Consider the following 16,227-nt stretch of genomic DNA (forward strand, 5'->3'; position numbering starts at 1 on the left):
CCACTATATCAACTGATTCCGTTATCTCCCTACCATCGCCATTCCTTAAAATCATTCTGCCATATACATTTTTTCTTTTACTTGCAGCATATCAAAAAAACTGTTTGGGATTCTCTTTAGCTTGCATGACTAATTCCCTTTCATAATCCGCTTTTGCTTTTCTTACCACGTTCGTTACCCTTCTGGCCTGCGCTTTATACCATTCATGTGCCTGCAGGTCGCCTTTCTCCTTAAATTCCCTCCACAGTTGTTTCTTTTTTTGCAGCTCAAGCTTAATGGTGTTATTCATCCATTTAACCCCTACTTGATTTACTATTCGGACTCTAGGTATACAGTCAGCCATTACCTCCTGCAAACGCTCCTTAACCGCCTCCCATGCACTATCAACATCTTCTGTTAGCCATGTCTTACTGATGACAATAACCTGTGGCCAGGAAGAGCCAACCAAGGGCAAAAATTCTTCCTTCTTGTTCCTAATGTTCCTGGCATTAGTATACATGAAATGCAAAAGCCGGTAAGTCCCACCCCTATCTTGATGCCTTATCTATCCCATTCTTATTTGTTGTCCTTCATACTAGCTCGGGCATATTATACACATTCTTACACTCAACTGCTCACTGATGTCTGCATATCCCCCCCCCCTTAATAGCTCTAGTTTTTCTGATTCTGCACATCCACTTTCACTTCATTCAACAACACTTTTTCCAGTTTCTGCACACCAAATCCATTCAGATGCAAAGCATCCATCTTGTATAAATCCTTTTGCCCATCAAACTCACTCCACACGTCCACAAACTCCATACCACTCCTCCTGCATAACCTTCGCATAGAGTCATTTGCAGTTATGGCCCTCTTTCTCCACTCTTCTCTATCATACCATGGCAACAGACTCACTATCTTAACTCTGTCACTCTTTTCTTTTGCTACCTCTAGTAATTCCTTCAAGTTCTCTCTCTCTCTCATAGCAATTTTTTCTCCTTTTAAATCATTCATTCCTGGCACTACTATCATTTCTTTCACCCTCTGCTTTTGCACTCTAATAGACTCACTTACATCCTTAATTTTTGCACCAGGTAAGTACAATTTTGTCAAACTCTCATCTATTACACCTCTTACTAATGAATCACCGTACAACAGTCGCTCCTTCATTTTTCTTACACTCCCGATCATACTCTTATTTTTTTTATCACACATTTGCTTCTTTCCGTTAGCTAATGCGCTTGGTTTGCAATTGCTTCAGCTGCCGCTTTTCCCTATGTATCACTCTGCACAACCGTGCAATCTCCCTCATTGCAACTAACTCTTCATTTTTTTTTATCCATTAAACCATTCTCTCGCTCTGTATTTTTACTTTCACTCTCATTTTCAACGACGCTCTCCATGCTGTCTGGTACTACATTGCAAATTCCTATCATATCACTATTTTCTATCACATTCTGGCTTTCATCTAACATCAATCTCGTGACATGAGACACACCTCAAATCCTCACTTTCGGCACACTTTCCCACCACTATCATTATCGAACCAAACTCCAGCCCCTCTAAGAAAAGCATACATCCCGTAGACTTTACACCGAACGAACCCCCCGTAAGTTAAAATTTTTAAACAAAGACGGCGATGATTTGGACGCCATTGTCTTTTTTCTCATTGGTGCCATGTGCTACGCTATCTATCGTATATTAACAAAATACTAATTTAAATAATGCAGAAATCACACCAAAAATCACACAGACACACTAAGTTAACAAAAGTAAACAATATTACGTTGAGATTCAAGCAATATTGCCAATTATTACTCAAAATAACACATCTTTTCGGGAACTCTCTACAAACACTACACACCGTGAATCCCTCTAGTGGCGAGTATGTTAATTATAAATTATAATTTTAGAAATACTACAGTACTCCTCCTAAGTAATTTTTTATAGCTTGTATTAATGAAATAATTAAATTAATTATTTCATTAATTTCCTATCAACAGTTTTCCTCAAAGTTGATGTTTCATATATTAAGTTTCAAATTAATTCATCAGTATCAGGATTTTCCTCAGAATTTTTTTCACTTGTAATGAATCTTGCATATTTTTGTGTTTAAGTAATAGTACCACTTCAGTTCTGCTTACATATTATCATATTATTGCTGTCAACTTCATTTCTTTTTTAGTCTCATTATTTGTATGGTTCTGGCATTGATATCATTCATTCAGTCTCCTCATCTTCAAAACTTTCACATCTTGTGTTATAAATAAAAGATAATCTTTGATCCATTTGTTTTATTTTTAACCCAACTTTCAGATCAGAAATGCTTTGAAAACGCCTAGTATACTATTAGTTTAGTGTAATTTTATTTTATTGGCACACCACCTAGATAGGAGTCACCCACGTCTTTCACTTAATATTGCATTGTTTTTGAGTGTGTATGTGTGTTATATTAGTTTTTTTGTAATCCCTGAAGATGTGTTGAACCTAGCTCTCCAAATAGAGAGCTAGGTTCAAGGCTAACTTGTATTTTATTAGAGAAATTTTATTAGGTGTTTTCTCAGATTACTTCTTTTTTTGAAACAGGCAAACTATCCTATGAATGGACACATGCATTCAGGCATGCATGTTTTAGCATAATAAATACATTGTGTCTTAATATCAGGTTAAATGCTAATAAACTTCTTTGAAAGGATATGATTAGGATTTAACTAAGATGACTAGATATTTCGTTGTATATTTAAGCTATTCACTTTACATTAATGCATTGGTAAAATTGTTTAGTATTAAAAAAGTATTTTGTTTTCTAACAGTTTTTGCAAACATACAAATAAGAACATGTTTAATAAAATAATGAAATGATACATTATTTTATTAAGAGGTCACTAATATAACTTCAGATTCCTCCACTCCACCCTCCAGTTCTTTTGATGTTGAGCACATCATTCATCACATTGGATGACAGTTGTTAGCTAACTACAGTATAGTGTATTTTTTGTGTATCCTACACACACAAAAAGTTGGTAACCTGTAGTAAATTTGAGGACTGTGCGCATAGAATCCCTACTCTAGAAATAACATCATAATATTTTCAAGCCATTTCAGGATTCCACTAAGCAGGGTGGTAATCTCACATTGGGCACTGAATATCCACCATCACAGCAGAATTTAATCAACAACTAATGAAGTGGAAAGCAGAGATGCTATCTTCTCAGCCAACCAAATTGACTTGTGCTCTTGGTGCATTTTCTTTCTGCTTAATACATGGTTACAGTATATATTATTTACAAATGTGTATTTTTTATGCTAGAAATCTGAAGACGTTAGACTTATGGAGAGCAAGAACATTAACTGCTACAGGAGTTGCAGTAATAGCTGAAAACTGTCAAGCACTTCTAGAAATAGAACTAGGGTGGTGGTAAGTAGTGATGTTGAATTAGTTATATTTTGTAGACAATTATCTTGCACACTTATATGCTACATCCTAAACTTTTTCATCTAGAAAAAAGAAAACATTTATTTAAGTTCTGCTCATACTAAATCCAGTGGTACATCAGTTAAATTCAGGTCAAAGTATATAAATGACAGGAATAAAAGTCATAAGTAGATATTTTCAATAATGGTAATAAACCATTTTGTAATCCATTCTGCTTGTATTTCAAACAGAACAATTCTACATCCTTAAAATAGTTCAAGCATAGGCTGTTTCAAGTAAAGTCATTGTAAAAACTAGATTAGAAATATATCATCTCAAATATTCTAGTTTTTTTTTTCCAGTGACTTGACTTGAAGCAGCCTACTTTAATATATCCAAAAATCATCCATTAAAAGTGAACATTCCAATAATGTTTCTAAAGACAAACATAATTAATCAATAAAATTGTAGCCTTTATATATATACAGGGTGTTCGGTATAAATTTGACATATTTATAATTAATTATATTTTTCCGTAAGTTACATGTATTAACACACACTTCTCTTCATTTAAAAGTTTGGACCCTTCTTCATTCATATACAAGATGTCAGAAAGGATGGATAGCTGGAACCCACCTGAATCATGGAAGAGAATAACTTGTATCATGATGATTCGTGCCCGCCATCAAAATAAGGATATTACGACTGCTGCCCAATGCTCCCTGAATACAGTAAAAACAATCAGGCATGAACTAGAGACTTGCAATGGTGACTACGAGGATGTAGCAAGAAGAAAGATCCCTAGCAGACGATCTGATTGCGTTCGTACAGCAGAATTCCTCGCAAATCTGCAGGAACAGGTGTTGAAGAACCCTGGCATTGGAATTCGGGCTTTGTTCGTGGAGTTGCTAACTGTAGTCAAGCCCTGGATAACAAGGGTAGCCAATGGTAGGCCGTATGTATGGCAGCAGGATTCGGCCCCTTGCCACACCTCTGGGAAAAGTCAAAAATGGTTGTCTGAAAATTTCTACGACTTCACCAGTCCAAATGTTTGGCCTCCAAACTCCCCAGACCTTAACCCCATGGATTATTTTGTATGGGGCGCAGTTGAAAAAGACACCAATCGCACTTCCAGTAATACAAAAGCCCAGTTAATGGTTAAAATTAAAACAGTTTTTGCGGCCCTTCCCAGGGAAACTGTAGCATCAGCTTGTTCGAGGTTCCGAAGCAGAATTGAAGCTGTGATCGATGCTAATGGTGGTTATTTTGAGTAAATCTTGTTGATAGTATTGTAATTAACTCTGCCTGTAATGTTTTTTTGTCAATTCATTAAATTTAATAGATACAAAGAAGATTTTCTTTTTCCTTACGAAACTGTCAAATTTATCCCGAACACCCTGTATATATATATATATATATATCCTGTCAGGTGTCTTCTCCCTCCAGGAGATTGACTACCATGTGTCTCCACCATGTCCTATTCTGCGCCTCTCTGCTGCATTCCTCATATGAGAGATAGGTCCCGTCTCCTATATTTTTCATCCACTCCGGTCATTGTCTTCCTCTCTTTCTCTTTCCCTCAACAGTTCCTTCGAGAAGTGCCCTTTATACACAGTTATGTCTCAGAATATGTCCAAAATATCTGACTTTTCTCTTTTTAATTTCTTTCATCAGAAATTAAAAGCTCTCTAGATGTTAGTAGATTTTTCATACTGTTGAAAGTTGATCTTGCGATTTCAATCCTTTTTCTAATTTCATCTTCTGTCCTGCCATTCTCTGTGATCAAGTGTCCAAGGTATATGTATTTTTGCACCTGTTCTAATTTATTTCCTTTTATATCGATGCATATTTTTGGTATTTTCTTTTCTCTTGAAATTATCATGATTTTTGTCTTTTTAAAGTTGAAACTGAGGCCATACTGTTTGCTATACTTGAGGGTTTCATCTATAAGACTTGTTAAGGGATTTTGTGAATTCTTTTATAAAGCAGTCTTTAACTTCTTGGTTGTTAAGTGAGTCTGAATTATAAGTTTCTCTTATGAATGGTTGGCTTGGTATCTTAAGTTTTATTTTGATTTTTGCAATCACTGGGTTGTGGTCTGATCCAGGATATTTTTTTTTTTGTGTTATTGCATTTTGGAATCTTTTGCTTATTATTATATAGTCAATTTGGTTTCTATAGATGTCCCCAGGGCTTGTCCAGATATATAGTCTTCTGGGAGGATGTTTAAATAGTGTGTTGGCAATTATTAGGTCATTGGTTTCACAGAATTGAATTATTCTTTCACCTCTTTCATTTCTGATTCCAAGCCCTTGGTTTCCCATGCAAAATGAGATTTTTTCTGACCCCACTTTTGCAATTAGGCCGCCCATCAATATAATAACATCATCTGACTTAGCACTGGAGATTACAGTTTGGATGTCTTCATAAAATTGTTCCAACTCTTCGTCTGGGTGATCTTGGGTTGGCGCATATGCTTGGATAATATACAGGTTGAATGGTTGTGCAGTTATTTTGGCTGTTATGATTCTGTCATTTATGTGCCAATATCCCTGTAGAGATTTTGCAATTCTATTACTTAAGACAAGCGCTACTCCATTAAGGTGTAAGTCACTGCCAGAGTAGATTATAGTATGATTTTTTTCTTCTTATTATGCCTGTATCTGTCCACCTCACTTCACTGACACCTGCGATATCGGCCTTTATCACTTCTAATTCCTGGAGTAGGTTATCTAATTTGCCTGCCTCATAGAGTGTTCTGACGTTCCATGTTACTATTTTCAAGAGATTGCTCCTGGTTTTCAGACGAGATATCTGAGAATATCCTCCCTGTAGGGTTTGGGATATTATCTTCATACACCACCTTAGTAGTTCTTGTCTTACAATTCCCAGTTTTAAGCTCTTCTTCCCTGTAGTTATAAGAGCTGATGGTTGCAGGGGTCTCAACCACATCTCTAACTTCATATTGTGACATGGTGTGTTTCATGGTTGACAATGGATAAATATGTGGTGAGGCTCCGATCTCTTCCACGACGGCTGGCCACAAGTCCCTTAGATGTCAGGAGTGTGCCCTCAATGTGCTGCACATCTTGCTGTCATGCCATTGATCAGTCAGTGTTGATTCTTTTGCCATCTTGGCCATTCCAGACTTCGTGCACATAAGGGGTGAATTCCCTATTTACAGCATTCTATATTGCTGATACCCTCACTTAGTTTAGTCTGCCAGCCGAGACGGTTTACTGGGGTGTGGCTGCTGGTGTGCACTACCAACTTCGTGGAGCCATAAGTGAGAGTTGAGTGTATGTGAGGACCAGAGCCCAACATCCTGACCCTGAGATCAGTGGCTGACATCAATACTAAGGTGCTACCTCTCCATACACCCCATATATATATATATATATATAAACCCATAGTTCCTTTTAAGTTCTTAATGTAATGCAATATTGCTAATTTTGAAAGACAGCAACTGAATCCATGGTCAGTTGCTGCAGTATCCAGGTATTTGCTTACGCTTGGAATCGCCGAACTTTATATAGTTCTACTATATTCGGCATGAAACTCTTTGAGTTTCTTATTCGGCTGAGAAACGATATGGGATGTAATATCCCTTAACTTAAACAAATCTTTAATTCTATTTACTGGCTACACTTCTTTTTATATAAAAAAATTCCACACATCTCAAATCCTCAATCCAGAATTTAGTTTTAAGCTATAATGATATCACAGTGAACTTTGTTGTCACCTCCTTATTCACAAATATTCCCTTTTCTGACACTCCAAATTTACTGAAAAATTCTATTCCCCCCCCCCCCCAACATTGATCTCTTTAATTTTGTTATCCACATTTGTCACTTCTCTTGTAAGGGCACCTTTTTTATAAACTGATGAAGGGTACTTCCATGGGCTCTCCCCCTGTGGCCAATTTCTATTTGGAGCATTTTGAAAAACATGCTCTTGATACTGCCAGTCTCAAACCTTCTGTTTGGTTAAGATATACTGATGATGATGTCTCTATTTGGCAACATGGTTCAGACACACTACTCTTTCCTCCTCCTCCACTTCAACAGTCAGCACCTCACAGTCCAGTTCACTATTGAAAAAGAAAACAAGAACTTACCTTTTTTTAGATACTGTAATCATATGTCTGCCCATTGGCACTCTTCTTTTTTGCAGTTTGCAGAAAACCATCCACACTGGTAGATAGATAGATATTTTTTTTTTTTTTTTTTTTTTTTTTTTATTGTAAACATAACAATCTTATATACAGGATTAACCGGTTTTTGGTTTTCTCTGCAGTCAGACAGAGAGGTTACATGCTCATACTCTTGTTGAGGTATGTTACATCGAAGTCACTTATAAGGCTAATTACATTTTTTTTTTTTTTTTTTAAATAAATTAAAGCCATTAAGAGTTATTTTAACATGATAACATAAGATCTTGTTTTAACATAAGAACATAAATGTGGAAGAACATAGAAGTTACTATTGCACAATATTATCTATTAACATGAGAGTGCCAGCTGATTAATTTTCGCACTGTTAAGCACAACAATCCTTCTTTCTTCCCCCTTTCTTTTTTTTTTGGGGGGGGGGTAAAGGTGTCACTTCTATGCTGGAAAGTGGATTATAATGCAGTCGCCCTGCTCAGCCAGGAGTTGATTCCGTGGATTCCATTCTTGGTGGAAAAGATCTAATGTGTTGTTTTGCCTATGGTGGTGATGTTCGTGTAGGATCCGACATCTCACCTTTTGTTGGAAGGCTGCAGTGAGTTGGTGAGTTGCCTCTCTCTGTGAAGTTGCTGTGCTGTCTGGTCTTGTATGTCTGAGGTAGAAGTTGTATATTACCGCTTTTGCGGTGATGAAAAGGTAATTGCAGAATGAATGGTTATTTGGCTCCACATGGACGAGATTGAAATATTCCTCTTCTGTATGAAGATTACCACAGGTAAGAGCTGCCGTTTTCCGAGTCAAACTGATTAATTTAGTGTTGACTGGGCATTCCAAGTAGACATGCCGGACCGTTCCTAATTGGTAGCAGAAGAGGCAGTTATCTGAGACGTTTGAGTTAAATTTTCGTAATTTAGTAGGAGTAGGTAATATATTATGCCACATTCTCCACTGAATATCTGCGTCAGGTTTGATGGCTCTTGTGCGATATGGTAGATCCCATTGAAATAGTGTTTGATCAGATGATGCAGGATTTTCCATCAAAGTGCTTTGGTTTGACTGTTGTGTTAGGGTGCTGTAGATCTTGTTGGTGTTGCTGGGTGTAAGTTTCTCCCATGAGTTATTGGTTTTTATCAGAAAGATAGGTGCCAAAACTTCTGAGTTTGGAGGAATAAGCCCCACTTCTGTTATGCTATCAGGCATAGCGGCTTGAAAAGCGGCCTTTACGGTGTCTATCTGCTCAGACTCATTCCCATATTCCAGGTTTTCGAGCGAATTTGGAAAGCGCCAGGTGAGGCTTGGAGAAAGAATGTCACCCAAGATCCTCACGTTTCGCCAGCTCCATGGAGGAAAGAAAAATTCTTTCTGAGTGATCGGGCTTCTTACCATCGTGTTGTGAAAGATGGGTTCCATGAGGATTTCAGGTAGGGATGCTGTCTTCACTGTGTGCTGGAGGTTTAGCTTCTTCCATCGTCGAAGGGCGTCTTTGTAGAAGTTTGTTAAATTTACAGGCACTTGAGCTGTGGTCATTCTTAAGGTGGTGGAGAGAGAGAGACCTCTAGTGGCAGAAGTGAAAATATACTCAGTGGTGCACTTGTGTGATATTTCCTGTTGTAGGGCATTTATGAGAAATCGAGCGCGGAACGTTGTTATCCTGTTGTCAATGGAGACCAACTTTTGTCCTCCATCTTTGAGAGAAGTACATAGCTGGGAGTAGGAAAGCCAGTTTGTTTTATTCCATATGAATCGATATATGGTTGACTTTATTTGTTTGATGAATTGAACTGGTGGCGTAAGGATCTTTAGTGTATGCCAAAGGACACTGGTGGCTATTTGGTTAACGATTATTGTTCTCCCTCTTGTGGAGGCAGAGGCTCGTATTGCTGCCCACTTTCCTAGAACTTGCTTGAAACGCTTGTTTAGTGTTTCCCAGTTCTTATCCACATAAGAGGGTGTGTTTCCTAGGTAAATCCCTAGGTATTTGTTTCCCTCTGTGGACCAGGTACCAGACATTGGGGAATCGGTTCGGTTTTTCCATTTGCCACACCACAGTCCTGTGGTTTTATGTGTGTTTAGTTTGGCTCCTGAGGCTGCCTGATATTGTTGGTATGCCATTTGTATGTTATGAAAGTCCTCTTCTTTGCGGGCTATGATTGTAACATCATCAGCATATGCTGTCAGGGTTATGGTTTGGTAGGGAAGTTTAGGGCGGAATGCTTTGAGCAGCATGCTGAGTCTACACAGAAAGGGTTCGATGGCAATTGTGTAAAGAGGACCGGAGAGTGGACAGCCTTGTTTAATACCTCTGCTGTATGGTGCAGTTATGGTAAGCCTGTTGTTTATTTTCATGCAAAACTGTGCCTTGGCATACAACATTTTAATAGAGTGAATGATGCCTGAGCCAAAACCAAATGCTTTCAAGCAGTTGAAGAGGTAAAGGTGTTCAACGCGGTCGAAAGCTTTTTCTTGGTCTAGTGTTACAAGACCCATTGTTTCACTGTTGTTGTTCGCTATGCTTATGAGATCCCTTATGAGATGTAAGTTTTCGTGGATAGATCTTCCAGGGATGGAATAGCTCTGATGCCTATTTATTATTTCGCTCAGAGCGGGTTTAAGTTTGTTGGCAATGGCTTTGGATATAATTTTGCAGTCGGTGTTTGTGATAGAGATGGGTCTCCAGTTTCCTAGTTTCGTCGCGTCTCCTTTCTTTGGAATGAGTTTGATAACTGATGTTGTCATATTGAGTGGAAAGCCATTGGTATTCGCTTCGACAAATACTCTGTAGAGGATAGGTCCAAGCTGTTCCCAGAAGGACTGATAAAATTCAGTGGTGAGCCCGTCTATGCCAGGAGATTTATCTTTAGGTAAGGAGGTGCAGGCAGTTTTCAGATCGTGTAACGTGATAGGGAGTTCTGTGTTACTCCTTGTTGTTGGTGAGAGTCTTTTCACATCGGAGAGAATTTTATTCGTGGCCTCCATAGATGTTGGGTTGGCTTGGTACAAATTTTTGTAGTACTGCAAGGTATATAAGAGGATTTCGTCATCATTTTCTATGATGTTTCCATTATCTGTTTTAATAGCAGATATAGTGGTGCACTCTTGTTGGCGTTTTTCTAGTGAAAAGAAATACTTTGTAGGGGCATCTGCGAAGTTAATATGTTTGCGTCGTGCTCTTATTAGTGCTCCTCTTGCAGAGTGCTCTAGGTGTGAGCGTATGGTGGCTTCTAGGGACTGGTATTCCTCAGATTCTGGATGATGCAATTGCTGTTGTTGTTGCAAATTTTTAAGGGCTGAATGCTTGTTCAAATTTCTTCGGTGACTATATTTTTGGGTGAATACCTTAACTTTGGATTTAAAAAGTGACCACCACTCGGAAATTGATTGTGAAGTAGGTATATCTCTGATGAGAGTTTCGATATAGATTTTAGAGGTTCTGAGATATTCTGTATCCTTTAGTAGGCTGTTGTTAAATATCCAGTATGCTCCTCCTTTGTATCTGGTATGTCCAGGAAAGCAAATGTTAAGAAGGATGGAATCATGGTCTGATGCATGAGATGGATGGTATGTGACTCTCCTGATGTAGGGTATTGTGTGCATCGATGTGTAGTATCTGTCGAGCCGTGCCTGGTATAAGACACTGGTAGGACCACCTTTGGCTCTCCAGGAGAACATTTTCTCATGTGGGTGCAAGTGTCTGAAGGTGTCAGTCAGCTCGAAGTCATTTATTACATCCTGGAGAAGCTGAACTAGTGAGTGTCGATGTTCTTGGCATTGCTGTCTGTCCATTGCAGGATCCAGAGTGCAGTTGAAATCCCCTGCCAGTATGATGTGGTCATTCACCTTGCTGAGGTGGTTTCGCACAAACTCCAGTACCTGCACTGCAAGCTGGTCATTTTGTGGGATGTATATGTTAATGATATATATTTTCTTTCCTGTCTGAGTTGTAATGAGTGCATATATTGCACACCCAGGAAAGGTATCGATTATTTCTACTTTTAGAGCGCTGTTTTGGTGAATTCCAATGCTGACTCCCGATCCATGAAGTTGTATGGCAGGACAGATAGATAGATAGATAGATAGATATATATATATATATATATATATATATATATATATATATATATATATATAAACTTTCCCACCATCCTCCTTCTCAACAATATGGGATTATCATAATCCTTATCAACAGCGCCTTCAATCTCTGTTCAACCTCAAGCTAACCTTGCAGTGGAACTCACCTTTATTCACCAAACCTTCCTTTCCAATGATTGCAGTACAAAAGAGATTTACAAATTAATTGTCCCTTCCATCTCACATTCCTCTCAACATAAGGACTACAGTAATATCATTACTATTTTCTATATCTGGGGCACTTCAAAAAAAAAAAAAATAACTAGAACTTTAAAGAAATATAATCTCTACATTACTTTCAAACCTTATTTGAAGGTGGCTTCCCTTCTCTGCTCTCTTAATCCCCCAACCGGCTAGGACGTGTGTGTGTGTGTGTGTGTGTGTGTGTGTGTGTGTGTGTGTGTGTGTGTGTGTGTGTGTGTGTGTGTGTGTGTGTATATATATATATATATATATATATAATGTCCAGATAAATCTGGATACAATTCTGTAACACCTATTGAATAACATGGATAAGAAGTGCAAGTTGGTCTCGCTATTTCATCCACCTCAGCCAGTAGAGAGGTTAAGGATTCGTCTCCCCCCCCCTCTCTGTTCCAGGTGTTTACAAGGTTCCTTGTTCTTGGTCACATCAACTTATCATATTATGTTAAGACTGGCAGATCTACTAGAAGAACAAGCAGGATTCAGGCCAAATACAGGCTGTCAGGATCAGATCGTCACTTTACGACAAATAGTTGAGAAATCATGGGAATATAACAAAGATCTGTATTTAAGTTTTGTCGATCTGGAAAAGGCATATGACAAGGTGCCAAGAGAGAAGCTATTCAATACGCTACATTATATGGAGTCAATGGGGCATTATTTCAAGCGATACTTAGTCTTTATTTGAGTTGTAAGTCAGCAGTTCGAATTGAAGGAAGTACAGGAAGATAGTTTAATGCTAAATCTGGTGTGAGACAAGGATATACATTATCCCCTCTGTTATTCATTATCTATATGGATCACATTATGAAGGAAAGTGGTATTAAACGTGATATCAAAATTGGAGATGTTAATGTCAGCACTTTGCTTTATGCAGATGATGTTATACTTCTAAATAAATCCGCTACAAGTTTGCAAGATTCCCTGACTAAATTGAATAACTGTTGTAATAGATATGGTGTGAAGGTCAGCAATAAAAAGACAAAGAAATTGAAAATAGTTAACATCGTTGAAAATGTCAACTGTGTTGTGAATGGAGAACCTGTGGAACAAGTAAAACATTTCAGCTACTTTGGCACAATTTTTAGTGAAGATGGCAAATTAAATATGGAAATAGACAACAGAATCAACACAGATGGTATGGTAGGAAGTCAATTGAATAAATTCATATAGAATAAGAGAGAAATTAGGTGGAACACTAAATTAGCTGTATACGAGAATGTTCAACCCAGTTTTAACTTATGGATTTCAGTGCTGTTGTAGAAATAAAACACTTGACCAAAGACTAGTGACCGCAGATATGAGAGTCCTGAGAAAGATTAGAGGCGTGAACAGATGGCATCAATGGCAATAGCATATTAAAAACGAGGATATTAGTAAAGAACTTGACATTGTCAGCATCCAGGAATGCGTTAGCAGAGCTAATCTCAGATTGGTATGGTCACTTAAACAGAATGGGTGAGGAAAGATTAGCAAACCAAGTGTTCTTTGCCAGGTTGGCAGGAAAATGACCCAGAGGAAGACCAAGATATAGGTGGATTGATATGGTACAAAGTGTCCTAGACGATAGAAATATAAGATCTGATAATGTTGGAGTCTTGAAAAGTAAGACTGATTTGGAGGAAAATTGTAGATAGGAAGTTTGTAATGATGTAAATTTTTCATGTAGTTCTATCATATCCTGTACACCCCTTGAGGGTACACAGCAGGAATTTGATGATGATGAAAACAGGAGGTTCTTCCAAAATGGGTCTTCAATTTGTTATGGTGTCTTCATCCTAACTGATTACTTGGTTGAGTAGAAAATTCAGATTATTGAATTTAAAGAAAAGTAATGCAGCAAACTGCAAGGATTTTAGAACAATAAGCCTCATTTCCCATACATCAAAAATACTTATGAGAATTTTAACACGAAGAATTGCATCTAAAGTGGAAGAATTTCTTGGAGAAGATCAGTTTGGTTTCAGGAAGGGTATGGGAACAAGAGATGTGATTGGACTGTTAAGAATAGTACGTGAAAGAAGTCTAGAAGTGAATAAAGAAGTTAGCATCTGTTATATAGATTTTGAGAAAGCTTTTGACTATGTTAAATGGGATAAGATTGTGGGAGTAATGGAAAAGATTGGTATAGATTGGGAAGATACAAGGCTAATTATCTCACTATATATGGGACAAACTGCCATGGTGAGTTCATATATGGTCCAACAGAACCAGGTATCATTGGACGAGGAGTGAAATAAGGCTGTTCTCTGTCACCAGTTTTGTTCAACATGTATTCTGAAGCAATGCTAAAAGAAGAACTGGAGAATTCGGAAGAAGAAATAAAGATTGAAGGTAGACAGATATTTGCAATAAGATACGCAGATGACAAGACATTACTATCAAACACTGAAACAGGACTACAACATCTGTTGAACAGATTACTGGAATCCTGTATCAATTATGGAATGAAAATTAACATCAGAAAAACAAAGATGATGAAAATCATCTTTGTTTTTCTGATGTTAATTTGGGATGAAGACACCATAACAAATTGAAGACCCATTTTGGAAGGTATCATTGGACGAGGAGTAAAATAAGGCTGTTCTCTGTCACCAGTTTTGTTCAACATGTATTCTGAAGCAATGCTAAAAGAAGAACTGGAGAATTCGGAAGAAGAAATAAAGATTGAAGGTAGACAGATATTTGCAATAAGATACGCAGATGACAAGACATTACTATCAAACACTGAAACAGGACTACAACATCTGTTGAACAGATTACTGGAATCCTGTATCAATTATGGAATGAAAATTAACATCAGAAAAACAAAGATGATGAAAATAGCAAGGAAAGAGGCAAATATGGATATCAGAATAAATGGGGAAAAATTGAAGCAAGTAAAGAGATTTAAATATCTAGGAAGTGTTATTAGCAGTGATGGAAGATTAAAAGTGACATAAAAGCAAGAATGGCAATGGGAAGAGATGCCTTTAATAGAAAATGGAATTTATTCAGAAGTAAAATGGATAGAAACCTAAAGAAAAGACTAATAAAATGTTATGTGTGGAGTGTTTCCATCTATGCATTTGAAACTTGGACATTGAAGAAAGAAGAAATTAAGATTTTGGAAAGCTTTGAGATGTGGATTTGGAGAAGGACGGAAAAAATCAAATGGACAGATAAAATAACTAATGAAGAGGTCTTAAAAGAGTAGAAGAAGAAAGAAAGAAGTCTGTTAAGGAGGATAAAAAGACGAAAGGGAAACTGGATCGGACATATTCTGAGAGGGAATGGAATCATCAAGAGATGCCATCGAAGGAAAAAATAGACGGAAAAAGACCCAGAGGAAGAGTAAGGAAAACAATGCTAGATGACATGCTCAATGGAGACAGGTACACAACCTTGAAAGAGAAGGCTCAGAACAGAAGAGAGTGGAAGGAAAGTTTCTGCTACTAAAAGAAGAACCTGCTCAATGCTCAATTGCAGAATACTAAAGAAGAAGAAAAAGTGACTTGATCTTGTAGAAGGGAAATTTTTTGGCATACTCTGTAGTGTCCATGACAACTATCACTTTTTTTTATCTGCTTTTGTAATGGTGAGCCATTATAGCAAAATCCTGTCCTTTGGCGAGTACTGAAGTGTGTGTGTGTGTGTGTGTGTGTGTGTGTGTGTGTGTGTGTGTGTGTGTGTGTGTGTGTGTGTGTGTTGGGGAGGGGGGAGCGTCCAGATATGTTGACTACTCATTTGTTGGTTGCAGGGTTGACCTTGGCTAGTTTTTGCTTTTGAACAAGTGAGTCAAACTTGTGGTCAATGATGTGCCTTATTTTTATCGTTAAGATTATTGGAGAAACTAAGTTAAGAATTTCACTGTTTAAGATCGGAGATGTTGCAAATGTTGAGAGTGAAATTCTGTTTGGAATCCAGATCATATTGGTTGCATACACGCACTGGCTAGTGTTGATGTAAATACGAGCACCTCGTTTGATAGCTTTAAATTTAGCAAAGGCAGATATTATGTTTGTTTTGTGGCATTGTTTTAAAAAGGAAATCCTTGCTTCTAGTTTACTTTGCTTACTAATAATGAATTACTTTAGTGTGAAAGGGCTCTTTTACAAAATCCAGTATTTTTCTGAGCTTTTAGTGATACCACCTCAGATATGAGAGAAATATTCAGTGGTCAGATGGATTTGTGAATTAGTATAGAGTTAGAAGCTGTTTGGAGGTTAAGTAACACCTTGAGTGAAAGCAGAAGCCCGAATTTTTGGATGCAGATGTTTTTTATCGTTAACTGCTATATATAAATCACTTTTTCTTTAGAATTGCATCCATTTTAGAATGTTCGGAAAAAAAT

The 16,227-nt window shown here is 37.5% G+C and overlaps 1 protein-coding gene across 1 annotated transcript in view; it reads left to right on the forward strand.

The window, feature by feature from the left end:
• LOC150100014 (F-box/LRR-repeat protein 4-like) overlaps positions 1 to 16,227 on the forward strand; it is a 213,813-nt gene that overhangs the window by 127,164 nt on the left and 70,422 nt on the right. Inside the window, exon 12 of the mRNA XM_090403195.1 lies at positions 3,290 to 3,397. Coding sequence (XP_090259321.1) covers positions 3,290 to 3,397 — 108 coding nt within the window. The remainder of the gene's footprint in view (positions 1 to 3,289; positions 3,398 to 16,227) is intronic.

Source organism: Typopeltis vanoorti, chromosome 13 (genome assembly GCF_054136105.1).
Source record: "Typopeltis vanoorti isolate ZY-2024b chromosome 13, IOZ_Tvanoo_1.0, whole genome shotgun sequence".
In the NCBI taxonomy this organism is placed as follows: domain Eukaryota; kingdom Metazoa; phylum Arthropoda; class Arachnida; order Uropygi; family Thelyphonidae; genus Typopeltis; species Typopeltis vanoorti.